This window comes from Chenopodium album, chromosome 9, assembly GCF_948465745.1.
Source record: "Chenopodium album chromosome 9, dcCheAlbu1.1, whole genome shotgun sequence".
Taxonomy (NCBI): domain Eukaryota; kingdom Viridiplantae; phylum Streptophyta; class Magnoliopsida; order Caryophyllales; family Amaranthaceae; genus Chenopodium; species Chenopodium album.
Genome location: NC_137842.1, coordinates 7,821,992 through 7,835,524, shown reverse-complemented (window position 1 = coordinate 7,835,524; position 13,533 = coordinate 7,821,992). Strand labels below are relative to the sequence as shown.

At 35.3% G+C, this 13,533-nt stretch overlaps 1 protein-coding gene across 3 annotated transcripts; it reads right to left on the bottom strand.

Moving 5' to 3' along the window:
- Positions 1-236: 236 nt before the first annotated feature.
- LOC145559509 (uncharacterized) lies at positions 237-5,590 on the bottom strand. Of its 3 annotated transcripts, none has more exons than XM_081620924.1 (13): positions 5,437-5,590; positions 4,764-4,944; positions 4,605-4,691; positions 4,391-4,492; positions 4,267-4,302; positions 3,726-3,761; positions 3,574-3,636; positions 2,701-2,934; positions 2,365-2,578; positions 2,161-2,262; positions 954-1,036; positions 809-848; positions 237-580 (listed from the first exon to the last, which is right to left on the bottom strand). In XM_081620924.1, exons 2-13 carry the CDS (start codon positions 4,905-4,907, stop codon positions 420-422), a joined length of 1,302 nt encoding a protein of 433 aa, XP_081477050.1. In that variant the 5' UTR covers positions 4,908-4,944; positions 5,437-5,590; the 3' UTR covers positions 237-419. The 3 variants fall into 3 exon arrangements, with proteins under 3 accessions (XP_081477050.1, XP_081477049.1, XP_081477051.1); XM_081620923.1 differs by having other exon boundaries at positions 4,764-4,947; positions 5,437-5,580; XM_081620925.1 differs by having other exon boundaries at positions 2,365-2,449; positions 4,764-4,947; positions 5,437-5,580.
- Positions 5,591-13,533: the final 7,943 nt, after the last annotated feature.

The window sequence follows — 13,533 nt, the reverse complement described above, 5'->3', positions numbered from 1 at the left end:
TGCTTTTCTTTAATCATCTGTCTCGTAATCTAGTCTATCTTACTTATCTTTCTGTTTGTACGCTTAACTATCCTAGTTTGGTGTTGTATGACCTATACTCTACTTGATCTTCTTTTGATCTGATGGATCATTCCATCAGAATTTGCATGATATAATATATATCGTTCCCCTTTGTTTTAAAAAGAAAAAAAAAAAAGAAAGATAAACAAAGTTATAATTATAATTTACATATGGAGTAAAATATTAGAATTTTTCCTTAAAAAAAAGACCAAATGCCTCCAATTTCTCCTCTTTCTTGTCGTCAACGGAAAGGGCTATATATATTGCCTGTTGTTCGACTCACTGTACAGCAAAATGCAAAAGAAGAGAGAGAATTGCAAGCAATTACAGAGAAAAGACTTGTCACTTAAAATAAAAGTTCAACCCCAGGGTCCACCATGTCCCTTAAGGTGTTCCTTAAAGTCCTTAATACTAACATTTCCATAACACCACGCACCACCAACAGTACCAGCATCAGCACCGCCACCACCATCCGAGACCATGGACTGATCCTTTGGTTTCCTCACACAGCCCATAAACGCTGAAACCAATAGCATAAAAGATACGATGATCATGAGACATACAATTTCACGAAAACTGGTCTTTTGTTATTTCGCAAGTATTATATAAAGTGTAGCAGTGATTGTGCGGAATTTTTGACATAATATGTGCTAAAGAATTATTATTATTATTTCATTGTAATATTTAATTAAATTATTTTCTAAAATAAAATGAGACATTAAAGAGCTGAGAATGAGTTCAAACGTACCAGGCTTGAAGCGGTTGAAGCAGTTTTTCAATTCTTTGACCTTAAAGATAAGAGTGAAAAATTACAAATAGAATCGTTGGAATATATATAACATACTTAGCAAAGGACACTGGAATATATAACAGGACAAAAAAATGAGATTTACCTCCCCCTCCTCCTCTATAGAAAATCCAAGATTGTCAAAAACAACCGCAAAGGCAAGATGAGGTACATCAGGGAGCGCAGATTCTGGAGGCCAAGAATGGGAAACAGCATCAACATCATATTTATTTATCGGTAACATACTGAAACAAGTAGAGATGGTAGTGGACCCTATACCCTACCCAAACCTTATCCTACCCTAATTTGAGGGTATGAGTCTAAATTTTTCACACCCTATGGGTAAGGGTAGGGTATGGGTTTGGAAGGTATCGGGTAACATATATATATATATATATATATATATATATATATATGCCAAACTTAGATACACTAACATGATCCCTTATTTGGGTAACACATGGGGGGAGAGAAGGAGAGGGGAATTCAAATACTTTCCATGTTGGAAAGATTTGGAAGGAAAATGCAACCTCACTTTCTCCCTCCCCTTCCCTTCTTCCCTCCCCTCCCTTTCCCTCCACCACTGCTATCCAAACATAGCTTTGTCTCTTAGACAACTAATAGCGGCTTTCTCACTCTCATATTTCAATCTCTTTATCTCACCCTCTCATCCCACCGCAGATGGCCATTTGAACAAGCATGAGTAAAGTTCAATCTAACTTTACTTTTTTTTTTTTACATTTTCTTAGGATAAATTCACAATAACTTGACTTGAATGAAATACTATTAGGTTGTGATTTTCAAAATGACCATGTTGATGATAAGTTTATCAAAATTGAGGAAAAAAAATACATTTGACCCATTAAGGACCCTATACCTACCCATGCCATTTTGGACCCTACGGGTATGGGTAAGGGTCTAAGAAATTTCTACCCTACGAGTAAGGGTAGGGTATGGGTCTATATTGAAAAATTAGGGTATAGGTCTATATCGAAAAATTAGGGTATGGGTATGGGATAGGGTAAGGTATGGGTATATATCGAAAAATTAGGTATGGGTAAGGGTAAGGCTTGACCCTACCCAAACCCTACCAATTGCCATCACTCGACACAAACCCTACCAACTGCCATCACTCGACACAACGGGATTTATGCTTCCAAGCTTTTACTACCAAAAAGAATACACATTTTGTGATAGCCCATGTTTACACACTTAGAAAACATTCATAGAACTAAGCTGCATCACATCACATCATAATCAATTAAAAAATTTAAGGCAACAGGAAATGTAAACCCAATGATCAGAAACCAAACCAGCTATCGCCAATCTTAACATGATAGCATATATATGATACGGGGGATGATCTTCAGCAGCACTCCTTGAAGCTAATTCATCCTTGAATGCACTACGAAGCCCTGCAGCATGCATTACCCAAGAGAATCAGAATCAACCCCATTAACATAATAATACAGAAATCATTTATCTCAGCAGTCAATAGCTGCTGAACAAGTACCCACCCCATCCTCTCTGCTCAAAAGCCCACACGAAATGGTCCCTGGTGATAAACCGACTCCCTTCTGCCTTACGACGAAGTTCAGCAATCTGAATCAATTCAGAAACGAGATCAGATGGACGAGATATACGATCAACACCACTGAATTCTCCCTCCTCCACTGCATCATTAAACAACAGGGTATATATCGAACACCCTCTTCTCGAATAATTTCTGACCTGCAGCGGCATAACAAATCAATAATATCCAACCTCAACCATTCATTAACCAGCAGTACAGAACTTAAAGATTGATGCCATAAGTAAAGGATTAAAATCTAACAAGGTTATAGCAAACACACCTCCATTTTTTTTATCGAAATAAGCATCATCAGGTCAAATTTTATAAACCAGTCCAACTCTTCATAGGCAGAAGGATACATGTTTGGCTTCACTACATCCTGTAATGCATTAGCCTCCAAGCTGTACAAGGCGTTGACATCAACACACTCCACAGCTTTGCCAGCCAAAAACTCTTGACATTTCACACAGTCGTCCTCATAAATCTCCATAAGCAAAAGACTGTAATCTTCAGCCTGCTCCAGAAAAAACCATGTCACCAACAGCTTTAAACTTCATTTCATAATAGACTAAAACCACTTTCGACAATATAACTAAAAGATCCCTAAACTTAGGGTCATTTGGGTTTTAACACATCATTGAGGGCGATTTATGAGAACCAAGAATAATATATACTCCCCTTGTCCCTTAATCTTTGGTACATATCATTTTGCTGTCTCCCCGCAAAATAATAAAAATAGATAAAAAAAAAATTAATAATATCTTTGATTTTGTCTTACAAAAAAGTGTAATAAAAGTAATAATATGGTACTACCCTACAACAAATCCAATAAAACATTACGCATAATAAATTCTGTATTATGCATCAATGGGAAATTGGTCAAACTTCGTGAAAATCTCACCCCAAAAATAGAAATGTAGCAAACATGTAGGGAGGGAGGGGTTAGTTACAAATAGGAAACTAGCATTCGACATGTTATATTCCCTCCGATTCAAACTGCTTGCCTCACTTTAATACGACTTCTCTTACATAAAGAATCCAAATGAGGCAAGCAAGCATTATCAAAGAGATGGGAGTAGGGTATTAGTTACATTCTCATTCTTCAAGCAAAAATAACCCCGTATATTATTGTCATACTCCAAACAAATATTACCTTTAGTCTCGGATGATTTTTCGCCTTTTTGATTGCTTTCTCAATGTCATCATCAAAGGGACTCTATAATAACAAACAAGGGAAACATATTAATGTTGAACATAACATATACAACTTTATAGTCGGTAGAAAAGCAAAGAAAACATTGTTACCTTTATACTTATCGAGTCCCCATCCTCATCGTAAATCTGGGTCGAACAATAATAAAAGAAGTTAGCAAACAGCCATATATGGACAAAGGCTGCTATGGCAAAAGGCAGACAATTAAATCTACAAAACATCAGCAAATGCATTTGATTTACAGGCTACAACAGCCCACTAGAGCATTTAACAAAAGTATATATATACCCCCATGCTCTTTGCTGCATAAGAATAGATAGATAGATAAAATAAGATGGAAATATGGAACTAAAGTGGATGAATTGTAAATTGATGCATTTAAAAAACCAAACTTTAGATACAATCCTACACAGCTACACCCTTTTCAGGCTCCCTACAAGCTGGCCAAACTATAACGCTTAAATTTCATCATTAATGTCATACTACCTACCCATATACACAACCTAGTACTTCCCTATTTGTTATTCATGACAAAGTATCTCATATTTGATGGACAGAGGAGCATCATATAATGCACCAAGATCTAAATGAGGAAATAGGAAGAGTAAACAAGGGGGTGTAAATTGCACGTACCAGTAAATCCTTCCTATACGTGCAACTTTTGTAAATCTGCACATCAAAATGTAATCATCATCAGAAAAAACAGAATTATCACACAGAAATTGCAACTACATGAATTCATACTTGAAAGCTGTACCATCAACATATGAGCAACAGTAAATTCGTTCAAAAGAGAATACTGATCCCGATCAATACTTTTACTCACTATCCACTTGCAAACGTCATAAAGAGAATCTCCCTGTGATATAACAAAATTCATGGTAACAAACATTGCTAGTTACTAATTGCAGTGTTATATGAAATGAGCAAAAGATAAACATGTAGTGGTAAATTCCACAATAATCACAAACCCTGTCCGCAAATGGTTCAAGTTCACCCCAAAAGTACTTCTGTTGGTCAGCAAGCATGCGAGAACAACCCATGTCGTACAATTCCTCCTATCATGTGAAAGCAATGTGGCATTAGCAATTGTTTAGAAGATACAATCCCAACTCAAGAGTAAGTAATACCTTGTCAAAGAGCAAGAGAGCCAGTGTGACAACTCCATCAAGCACGCTAAGGTATAGCTCCTCTGAGAGTCGCTTGCATAATGTTAGAGAGTTGCAGCAATATTTCGTGATAGTATATATTAATCCTCTTTCCAGACTCTTCATCCAAATTAGCCCCTACTCCACTTTCCACAGCTGCTTCCTGCTGTTCATGAAACAAGAGAGTTAGTTCATAATTGGTTTTACGAATATGAGAATCTAAATCATAAAAAAAGGGTAAAAGATAATATAAGATACAAGACTTGTCATTTCCCATCTACTGCTACTATCTGTTCTACCACCAATCCACAACCGCAATAATAAGAACAAAAACAAAAAAGTTGCAATTTTGAATTAAGATCCAAAATTTCACCAAACAGAGTGACGAATTCCCAATTCCGAAATTTAAAATCTATAAGTAAGCTTTCCATTCCCATCTTGAAACGCGGAATTCAGAGCCGAACAAGAGATCACAGTCGAGAATATAGATGGAATTCAAATTTAAATAAATTACTACTGGATTGATAGCAAAAAAAAAAACCCTAACCAATTTCGTTCGCATACTTGACTCAACCCAACATATTAAAACTAAAATGAAAAAGAGATGGGAGATAAACTGAGGAACAGATTAATAGAAAAGGTAAAAGTTTTGTACCTCAATTTCAATTCTGGGCCTCTTCGACAAAGTTTCACACTCCATCATCTGCAAAAATCTGCCTTTGAAATCCGTCAATATTAATTAGGGCTAGGGTTAGGGTTCGGGTTCTTGCGCTTTTCACGATGCGGATGAGATAAGGCTTCTATTAATTTATACGCTAAATCCAAATTAAATATCTCTAGTACGGAGTACTCCGTACACTTAGGGACGACCGGATGAAAAGAGCAATGAATACTAATATGTAGGGGTGTACAAAAACTGGCCCGGATCTGAAAACCGACCTGAATCGGACCTGTTGGGATCAGACCTGATCCGGACCTGTAGATTCAGATCCGGTCCGGATCCTTGAAATTCAAGGATTCCGGGTTTCAGGTCCGGTCCGGACCTGAAACCGGTAAAACTACTTTTTTTTATTTAATAAGTCTAAATAGGTCCATAAACAGGTCCAAACAGGTCCATAACAGGTCTAAACAGGTCCAATCAGGTCTAAATAGGTCCAAAAGGTCTAAACAGGTCCAAACAGGTCAGCACTTTCATATTATTTAAAAAAAATCAAAAAAAAAATAATTAAGTCTATTCAGGTCCAAACCCGGACCGAACCTGATTTTTCAGGTCTGGACCGGAACCGGACCTGTTGATTCAGGTCCGATCTCCGGTCCTTAAAAATCCAGGATTCAGGTCCCGGTCCATTCAGGTCCGGGTCAGGTTCGGTCTGGTTTTGGACCGGTGTACAGCCCTACTAATATGCCAATGTTTATCTTTGATCACTAATATCTTTAATTATGAATAGGTATAACTTCTAACAATTTAAAATTAATAATCTATTCATTGAGATGATTCCAACAATACCCAGACGACTACATTTTTTCTTATTTATAAATCACAAACATTAGTCAAAATAGGATAAATGAATAGTGCAAAAAATAGAAATGGAACAAGTATTTAAAAACGAAGGGAGTATTATTTTAAAATTAGATTAGGTCTTGTGCCATACATGATAATTTCACTACATTTAAATAATAAAATATCAAAAATTGTATAAAAAATAATATAAATAAAATACAACTTTAACATATGTATTGTCTTCCTATTTTGAGTACATAATGATATGAAACATAAAATATATTGAAAATAGTCGATTAGAAAATGAGTATATTAAAAATACATGTTATACCATATGAATATTTTTAAAATTCAATGATAAATTAGGATAATTTTTTTTTTTTGACACAAACAATTTTTGTTTATTATTAACCATGTAAGTATTTAAAAGTTAAAACTACACTAGAAATGACACATGTTATTCTTGGTGTCTGTTTTAGTATTATGTTATTGATTGATTATTGGTAAGAAGTTGGAGGGACACTTGTCCTCTTCCTATTTTTCATGTTGTATCAAAAAAAAAAAATGGTTTGAGGAATTTTTACTTTTTGGGATTTCCTTATGAACAGTGTGCGGATGGTTTTGCCCTTATAAAAGTCCTTTTTTATTTTTTTCCATAACATTTCAAAGCCAAATTGGTTTGAGTAGAGGCGTTCATAAACCCGGACCGGATCGGTCTTCGGGTCTTGAAATTCATTTTTCCGGTCTTCGATCGGTCCAAAACCCTATAAAAATTGGTCTTGGACTTGACCGATTTTTTTATTAAAAATATGCGTGAAACCTTAAATAATGGTGAAAATTATCATTGATAAGGTTAAAAAACTTTAATTTTATAAGTTTTTGTACTCAACATACAAAAATGGACATACAATGACGTTAAAATATAGTTTTTCCTTTACTTTTTTCCTGTTTTCCATAATTTTATTAAAAATTTAGTATTCTTTTTAAAAAAATTCTTACATCGGTCCAAACCGGTCCGTTTGGACCGATTCTTTCGGTGCTAGCTTAATCGGTCCGGTCTTCGGTTCTTAAAATTCTAATTTTCGGTCTTTGGTCCAATCCGAATCGGTCCGCTCCGGTCCGGTCTTGGACTGATGAACAGCTCTAAGTTTGAGGAATTTTTACTTTTTAGGATTTCCTTATGAACAGTGTGCGGACGGTTTTGCCCTTAAAAAGTCTTTTTTTTTTAAAGTTTTTTTTTTTTTTACCCATTTTAACCTTCAAAAAGTCCATTTACAAATTTTCCCTTAGCTGTTTTGTTGGTACACTGCCAGGTGTCCACATCTTTCATTTTTTTTCTCATGAGTTACTCCCTACCACTCATTATCTGTTTCTCTCTCTTCTCTCACCTCAATCCATACTCATCTCTTCTCTCTAAAATGATGAGTTGCAGTACTCTCATCCTCTTGTTTACTCTCTAACTAGAGTGTACCCGTGCAAAATGCACGGGATATAATTTACAGAACGATATTAAATGAAAATCTATTAAAAAAAATTATAATTCAAATATGGAAAGTTGTTATTGGTATAGTAACTAAATATTATACTCTGTACTACATATGTGGCTAGCTAGCTATTATGGGAGTTACTTTGTCATGTTTTAGTGGTTACCCATTGTAACACCCCAATAATTGGCCTTGTTTGGTAGTAAGCTTATTGGGGCATATTAGCTTATTTGACTAACTTTAGCTGATTGACTAGTCAAACAAGCTAATACAAGTGTTTGGTAGTAAGCTTATTGAAAGAGCTTATTCCACTAAATAAGCTCTTTTTGAAAAAGCTCATTTTAGGAGCTTTTTCAATTAGCTTATTCATTAATTATTGTGAAATGACATTTATAACTTCATTTAATTTAAAATCCTATCTAAACTACCTACCCCACAACTAGCTTATTGGTCATTTCACATACTCAATCACCTTTAACCTATCAGCTATTTACCAAACACTTTTATATAATCAGTTAATACAATAAGTTAGTCAAATCAGTTAATAAAATCAGCTAGTCAAAATCAGCTAACTCAATCAGTTTCAGCTTTCAACTTTCAGCTTTCTCCCAAACAGGGCCATTATCTCTTTAAACCTGTGAGGACCCTGAACAATATTCAAGAGAATTACTGGCGTGCTACTGCCACGTGTTCAAACGTTAAGGTTTTATCAGAAAATAGCAGCGGAAAAACTAACTCAGTTATAAATAAGTTTCAAAACCAATAACCAAAACCAAATTAAATCTTACAACTTGGAACCATTAAGGTCCTTATTCAAAACCCCACAAAAGTAGTAAATAAATAAAACCAGAGTTTAAATAAATTCAAACTTATGAAAAGAAATAAACTGCGAACAATAACCAACTCTCTACTCAAAATCCCACCACCTTGATGCAAGTCCAAACTATGTAAACACCTGTGACGAGTCTGCTCCCCAATATTACAAGTGTAAAGATTGGATCATTACAGGGTCATTGAAAGGCGAAGACCATGACCAAAGAAAGACACACAAAGCACGCAATCAGCAAATCCGAGTACATACCACTACAAGAATCAGGTCTAATAACGACGGACCAGTTTCGACGGACCTGAAAATCCGTCGGAAAAATCGATATTTCCGACGGATTTAATTTCCGTCGGACAATTCCGACAAATTAAAAAATTCCGTCAGAAATCCGTCGGAAATTTCTGACGGAAAATAAATCCGTCAGAATAATTGGACATTCCGACGGAATATTTCGTCGGAGAAGGTAATTTTCGACGGAACAATATTCCGTCAGAAATTTCCGACGGAAAAATCCATCGGAACATATACTATAAAAAAAAGGAAAAAAAAATTTAGAAGTATTTAACCTCTAACCCTAAACAGCTAACCTTCTTTCCGCCCCCTCCCCCCCTTTTTTTTCCCTCACTTCTCTTTCCTCTTCTTTCTCTCTCCTTAACCCTCCTCCTTTCCTTCTCTTTCTCTCTCCTCATCCCCTCCGTCCGCCCTTCTCTGACTTCTCTGATTCTCTCGTCTTCTCTTTCCTCTCTTTCTCTCTTATCCCTCCTCCTTTCCTCTCCTCTTTCACCGCCTACCACCACCACCAACAACAACACCAAGCAACAACAACGAAGACGAGAGACAACTAGAACGGCGACGACAACAAGAATGGCGACCACGTAATGCGCATAGATCTAGTTAATTTTTTATGAAATTGTAATGTTAATTTATAAATTTTATTATATGATTGTATAATTATATATTTCCTTTTATTTTTGTGGTTTATTTAACGTTTTTTTAAAAATTTTCTTTATGAAATTCTTGCTAAATAAGTAGATCTATTGGTTTTGATTTATTTGTGTGGTGTTTTTCGATTTTTTTTGTCTCAATTTTCGTATTTTTGGGTTGATTTTCGATTATTGGGGTTATTTTCATTTTTTTTTGCTAAGTTTTGTGTTTTTTGGGGTTTATTTTTGGTGTGGTGGTGTTAAGGGTTTAATTTTGGGGTTGATTTTCGATTATTGGGGTTATTTTCAGCTTTTTTTTGCTAAGTTTTGTGTTTTTTGGGGTTTATTTTTGGTGTGGTGGTGTTTAAAGGTGGGAAAGGGCCAGGGTGGGTGTCGGTGGCGGTGTTTGAAGGTGGATTAGTGGCTGCTGTGGGTGTTTTTAGTGTCGGTGGTGTCGATGGTGGTGTTTAATGGTGGAATCGTGGCTGATGTTTGAAGGTGGGATCGGGGTCTGGTGGTGCGGGGTGGTTGCTGGTGATGTGGGCTGGTGGTGGGGTGGTGGGGGGCGTTTTTTTTTTTTGTTTTTTTAAAATAAGTTTCCGAAGGAATTTTCGTCGCAACATACCGACAGAACTCAGTCCGTCGGAAACTTGCGACGGACTTTCTCGGGGCTGAAAACATTTTTCGTCGGAATAGTGTTTCCGACGAAAATTCTGTCGGAAAAAGCCCATTTTCCTACTGTAGGGAATAATTTCAAGCCTTTAAAATCCCACTAGCTTGAACCCCACTGTGATCATACACTAAAGTACGGTGGCGTCCAAAAGGGAAGAAGATAGAGCAAAAGAGTCGCCAACAAGTTTTTAAGGAACTTGTAAACCGTTCACGAGGTGAAGGTTACACCTCTTAACGATCCAAGAGATCGTCAACTCCATAAGGTCATGAACCAAATAAGGGTTCGGGGATGATGGTACAAATCCAACCTAAAAGAGATTGAACCTGCCCTAATAATAGGCCTCTACTTTATTCTGCTCGTATTCATGTGCGCTTTCTGACTAACATACAATCAATAGGATTAACCCTAAACCTGTTTAATCTATGTTGGTTGAATATTAATGCACAAATAAACTATTATTGGCGATCACTTGAATTATAATCATATTAACCCTAAACAAGATTATTAATTATCTTATTAAGCGTGATTACAAGTACAAATTCCCTTTAACATGCATAAAAAGGTGATCAAGCAATAAATAATAAATATCAAGCAACAAAGAATAAATAATCATGAACAATAATTATAATAATAATAATAATAATATCATCATAAATAATCATCATCAAAATAATAATAATAATAATAATAATAAGAATAATAATAATAATAATAATAATAATAATAATAATAATAATAATAATAATAATAATAATCATCATCATCATAAATTATAACAATTATAATCATATTCATGTTAATATTAAAGCATAATAAACATAGCAAGATCCTAGGCATGATACTAACAAGATTAATAACAAACCCTAGCATGTCACTAAGCAATAAAAATCAAATCTTTAGCCCTAACATGATACTAACAATCATAAATATTAGGAAGAAAATAAAAGGCATCATAGGAATCATAATAAACATGTTTGATATTATAATTACCCTAGACATGGTACTAGGAAGATCAAAACGCCCTAACATAACATTAGGAATCATAATAACAACCTAAGCATGATTTCTACATCATAATATCAATAAAAACAATTAAAGTACTTACGTTGATGCCTCGTACCTCTTTCTAATAACAAAATACACACGTTAGTAACTTCAAGGAAAATAATAATCAAAACAATTAAATTAAATAATTGAAATAGAGATTTGGGACCAAACCCTCAGAAATTAAACCTTTCACGTCTAGGGCGAAGGCAACTTCTAATATGGCTAGGTGTTTCTAGATCTTGTGAATGCGGAATTTTGTATTTGAAAGAAAGAATTAAAGAAAAGAGAAAATTATAGAGAATTTTAAAGGAATTAATGTTATATGAGAAGAGATGAATGAGATGATGAATGAGAGAGTAGATGAATGAATAAGAGAATTTATGAAGGAATATTGATAATTGGTGATTCTTGGTGAATGGTGATTGTTGACGAATGAAACCGGAGTTTTTGATACGATATTTATAGAGAAAATCATCCAAAAAAGATAATTTATCAAAACAGAGTCTGAAGACCACAAAACTAACTTGGCGCCAGGAACTGTGGCTAGCGCCAGGCGCCAATGCTGGCGTCTGGCGCTAATCCTGATTCCAGGCGCCAAGGCCTGGGGTTGGACGCCAAACCGGATTTTAACGCGTTTTCGAAAATCTGATAATTTTACCGTACTAGAAGATAAAATAATATAATTTCAATCGAAAAATGCTATTTGATCTGATTAAAACTCTGAAGAGTCCTAATTGAATTAAGAATGATAAGACCTTCTAGAATGTTCTAGAAGACTAAAACCATTCCTAATTACATTAGGAATGATAAATTATATTAGGCCCTCCCCTAGATCATAGGGCCGTACTTAAAACTCAAACCGGGCCCAGTTTAGTAAATTGGCCATAAATTCCTCAATATTCATCGGAATTAGGCTTATAATATATCGTTGGAAAGGTCTTTGCAAGCCCTATCCAACTACACCATTATTGGACCCATATTATGGACCAACCAAACTGGATTGGCTGTTTTCTTAAAATAAAGTTTTCAAAAACAGAGAGAAGAGAAAAGAAAACTTTCCGCAACACTTGACCTTTCCACACTTTCGTTTCATTCGATTATGATTCGAAGTGAAAGGTATTCATCACTGGGTTTGGTTTTGGGGAGACACAAATGGGTGTCTACACCTACAAAACGTTTTCCGACAACTAGTTTCGACGGAAACAAGTTTTCCGACGGAAAATACGGTGTTTCCGACGGAAATTTTCCGTCGTTATTTGGCTGTTTTCTAGTAGTGTACAAGCTGCAAAACATAAAAGATATCCCTAACATGCTAGTAATAATCAATCATCACGCATCATTAGTTTATAGACTCGACACATGACTCAACTATTTATATTACTAAGACTCTATTAATTAATAATAGGTAAATCATTATTTTTATTCATTGGATTACGCAATAATAGACAAGGTTGTCCAACCCATGCTCTATTTGGAACATCAAAAAAAGAAAAACCCCATGCCTCCTTTCGGAAACATCAATAAACATCCAACGATCATGTGCGCGACTCCGTGACCGTAGTTAGTATGAGATCTCACCTAACTCCTAGTTTTTAAAAAATATTTGAAATAGGAGACTCGTAGATTAGACGGCCTCGAAAAAAGTGCACGGCTAATACCCCGTGTACCCCAACCCCTGATTGTCATTACTCCAGATGTGCACCAATCCAGAGTTTTATTGCTCATCCATCTTGCACTTTACGTGATTTACAGGTTTAGACTTGGTGATGACTCATATGCATAACAATACAAACATTCCAATAACAATTCAATCAAGCAAGGCAAGTTTTCAATTTCAATTCTTGATTTATTAGTGACAAACAACATTTATTATTTAATCCTTTAACTACCTCGGTGTATAAACACCTTGAGTGCATAAAGCACCCCACAAACTTAACCTCGTCATATAAGACTTAAATTATTCCTTTACTCATCTTGTTTGCATAATCATGAATGAGTAATAAATTAATCATTACACCAATCACATACCTTTGCCTTTAAGCGCACCTTGCATAATTAGAGCACAAATAATACTTGCAATATAAAATAGTGCATGTCATACGAAATTCACAATGTATAACCAAACAATTTAACCCAGTCATCCCTATACATGATACTAAGTTCTTAATCTGTCCTTAAACATGCACCTAAAAGCAAGGTTTCGTAACTTGTACGTACCTTGTGTAAACAATTCGGTTGGCCACTTTAAAACTAGAAATCACCTTCAATAAACTCCTCTCCTAAACCAAACAATAACAT

Bases quoted from the DNA above. Each gene is read 5' to 3' on its own strand.
- LOC145559509 (XM_081620924.1), bottom strand. From the start codon at position 4,907: ATGAAGAGTCTGGAAAGAGGATTAATATATACTATCACGAAATATTGC. The intron at 4,493-4,604 runs GTTTGTGATTAT...GTTATATCACAG, and splicing joins TTGAACCATTTGCGGACAGG to GGAGATTCTCTTTATGACGT. The intron at 2,579-2,700 runs GTGTGTTTGCTA...ATGCCGCTGCAG, and splicing joins TTTCGATAAAAAAAATGGAG to GTCAGAAATTATTCGAGAAG.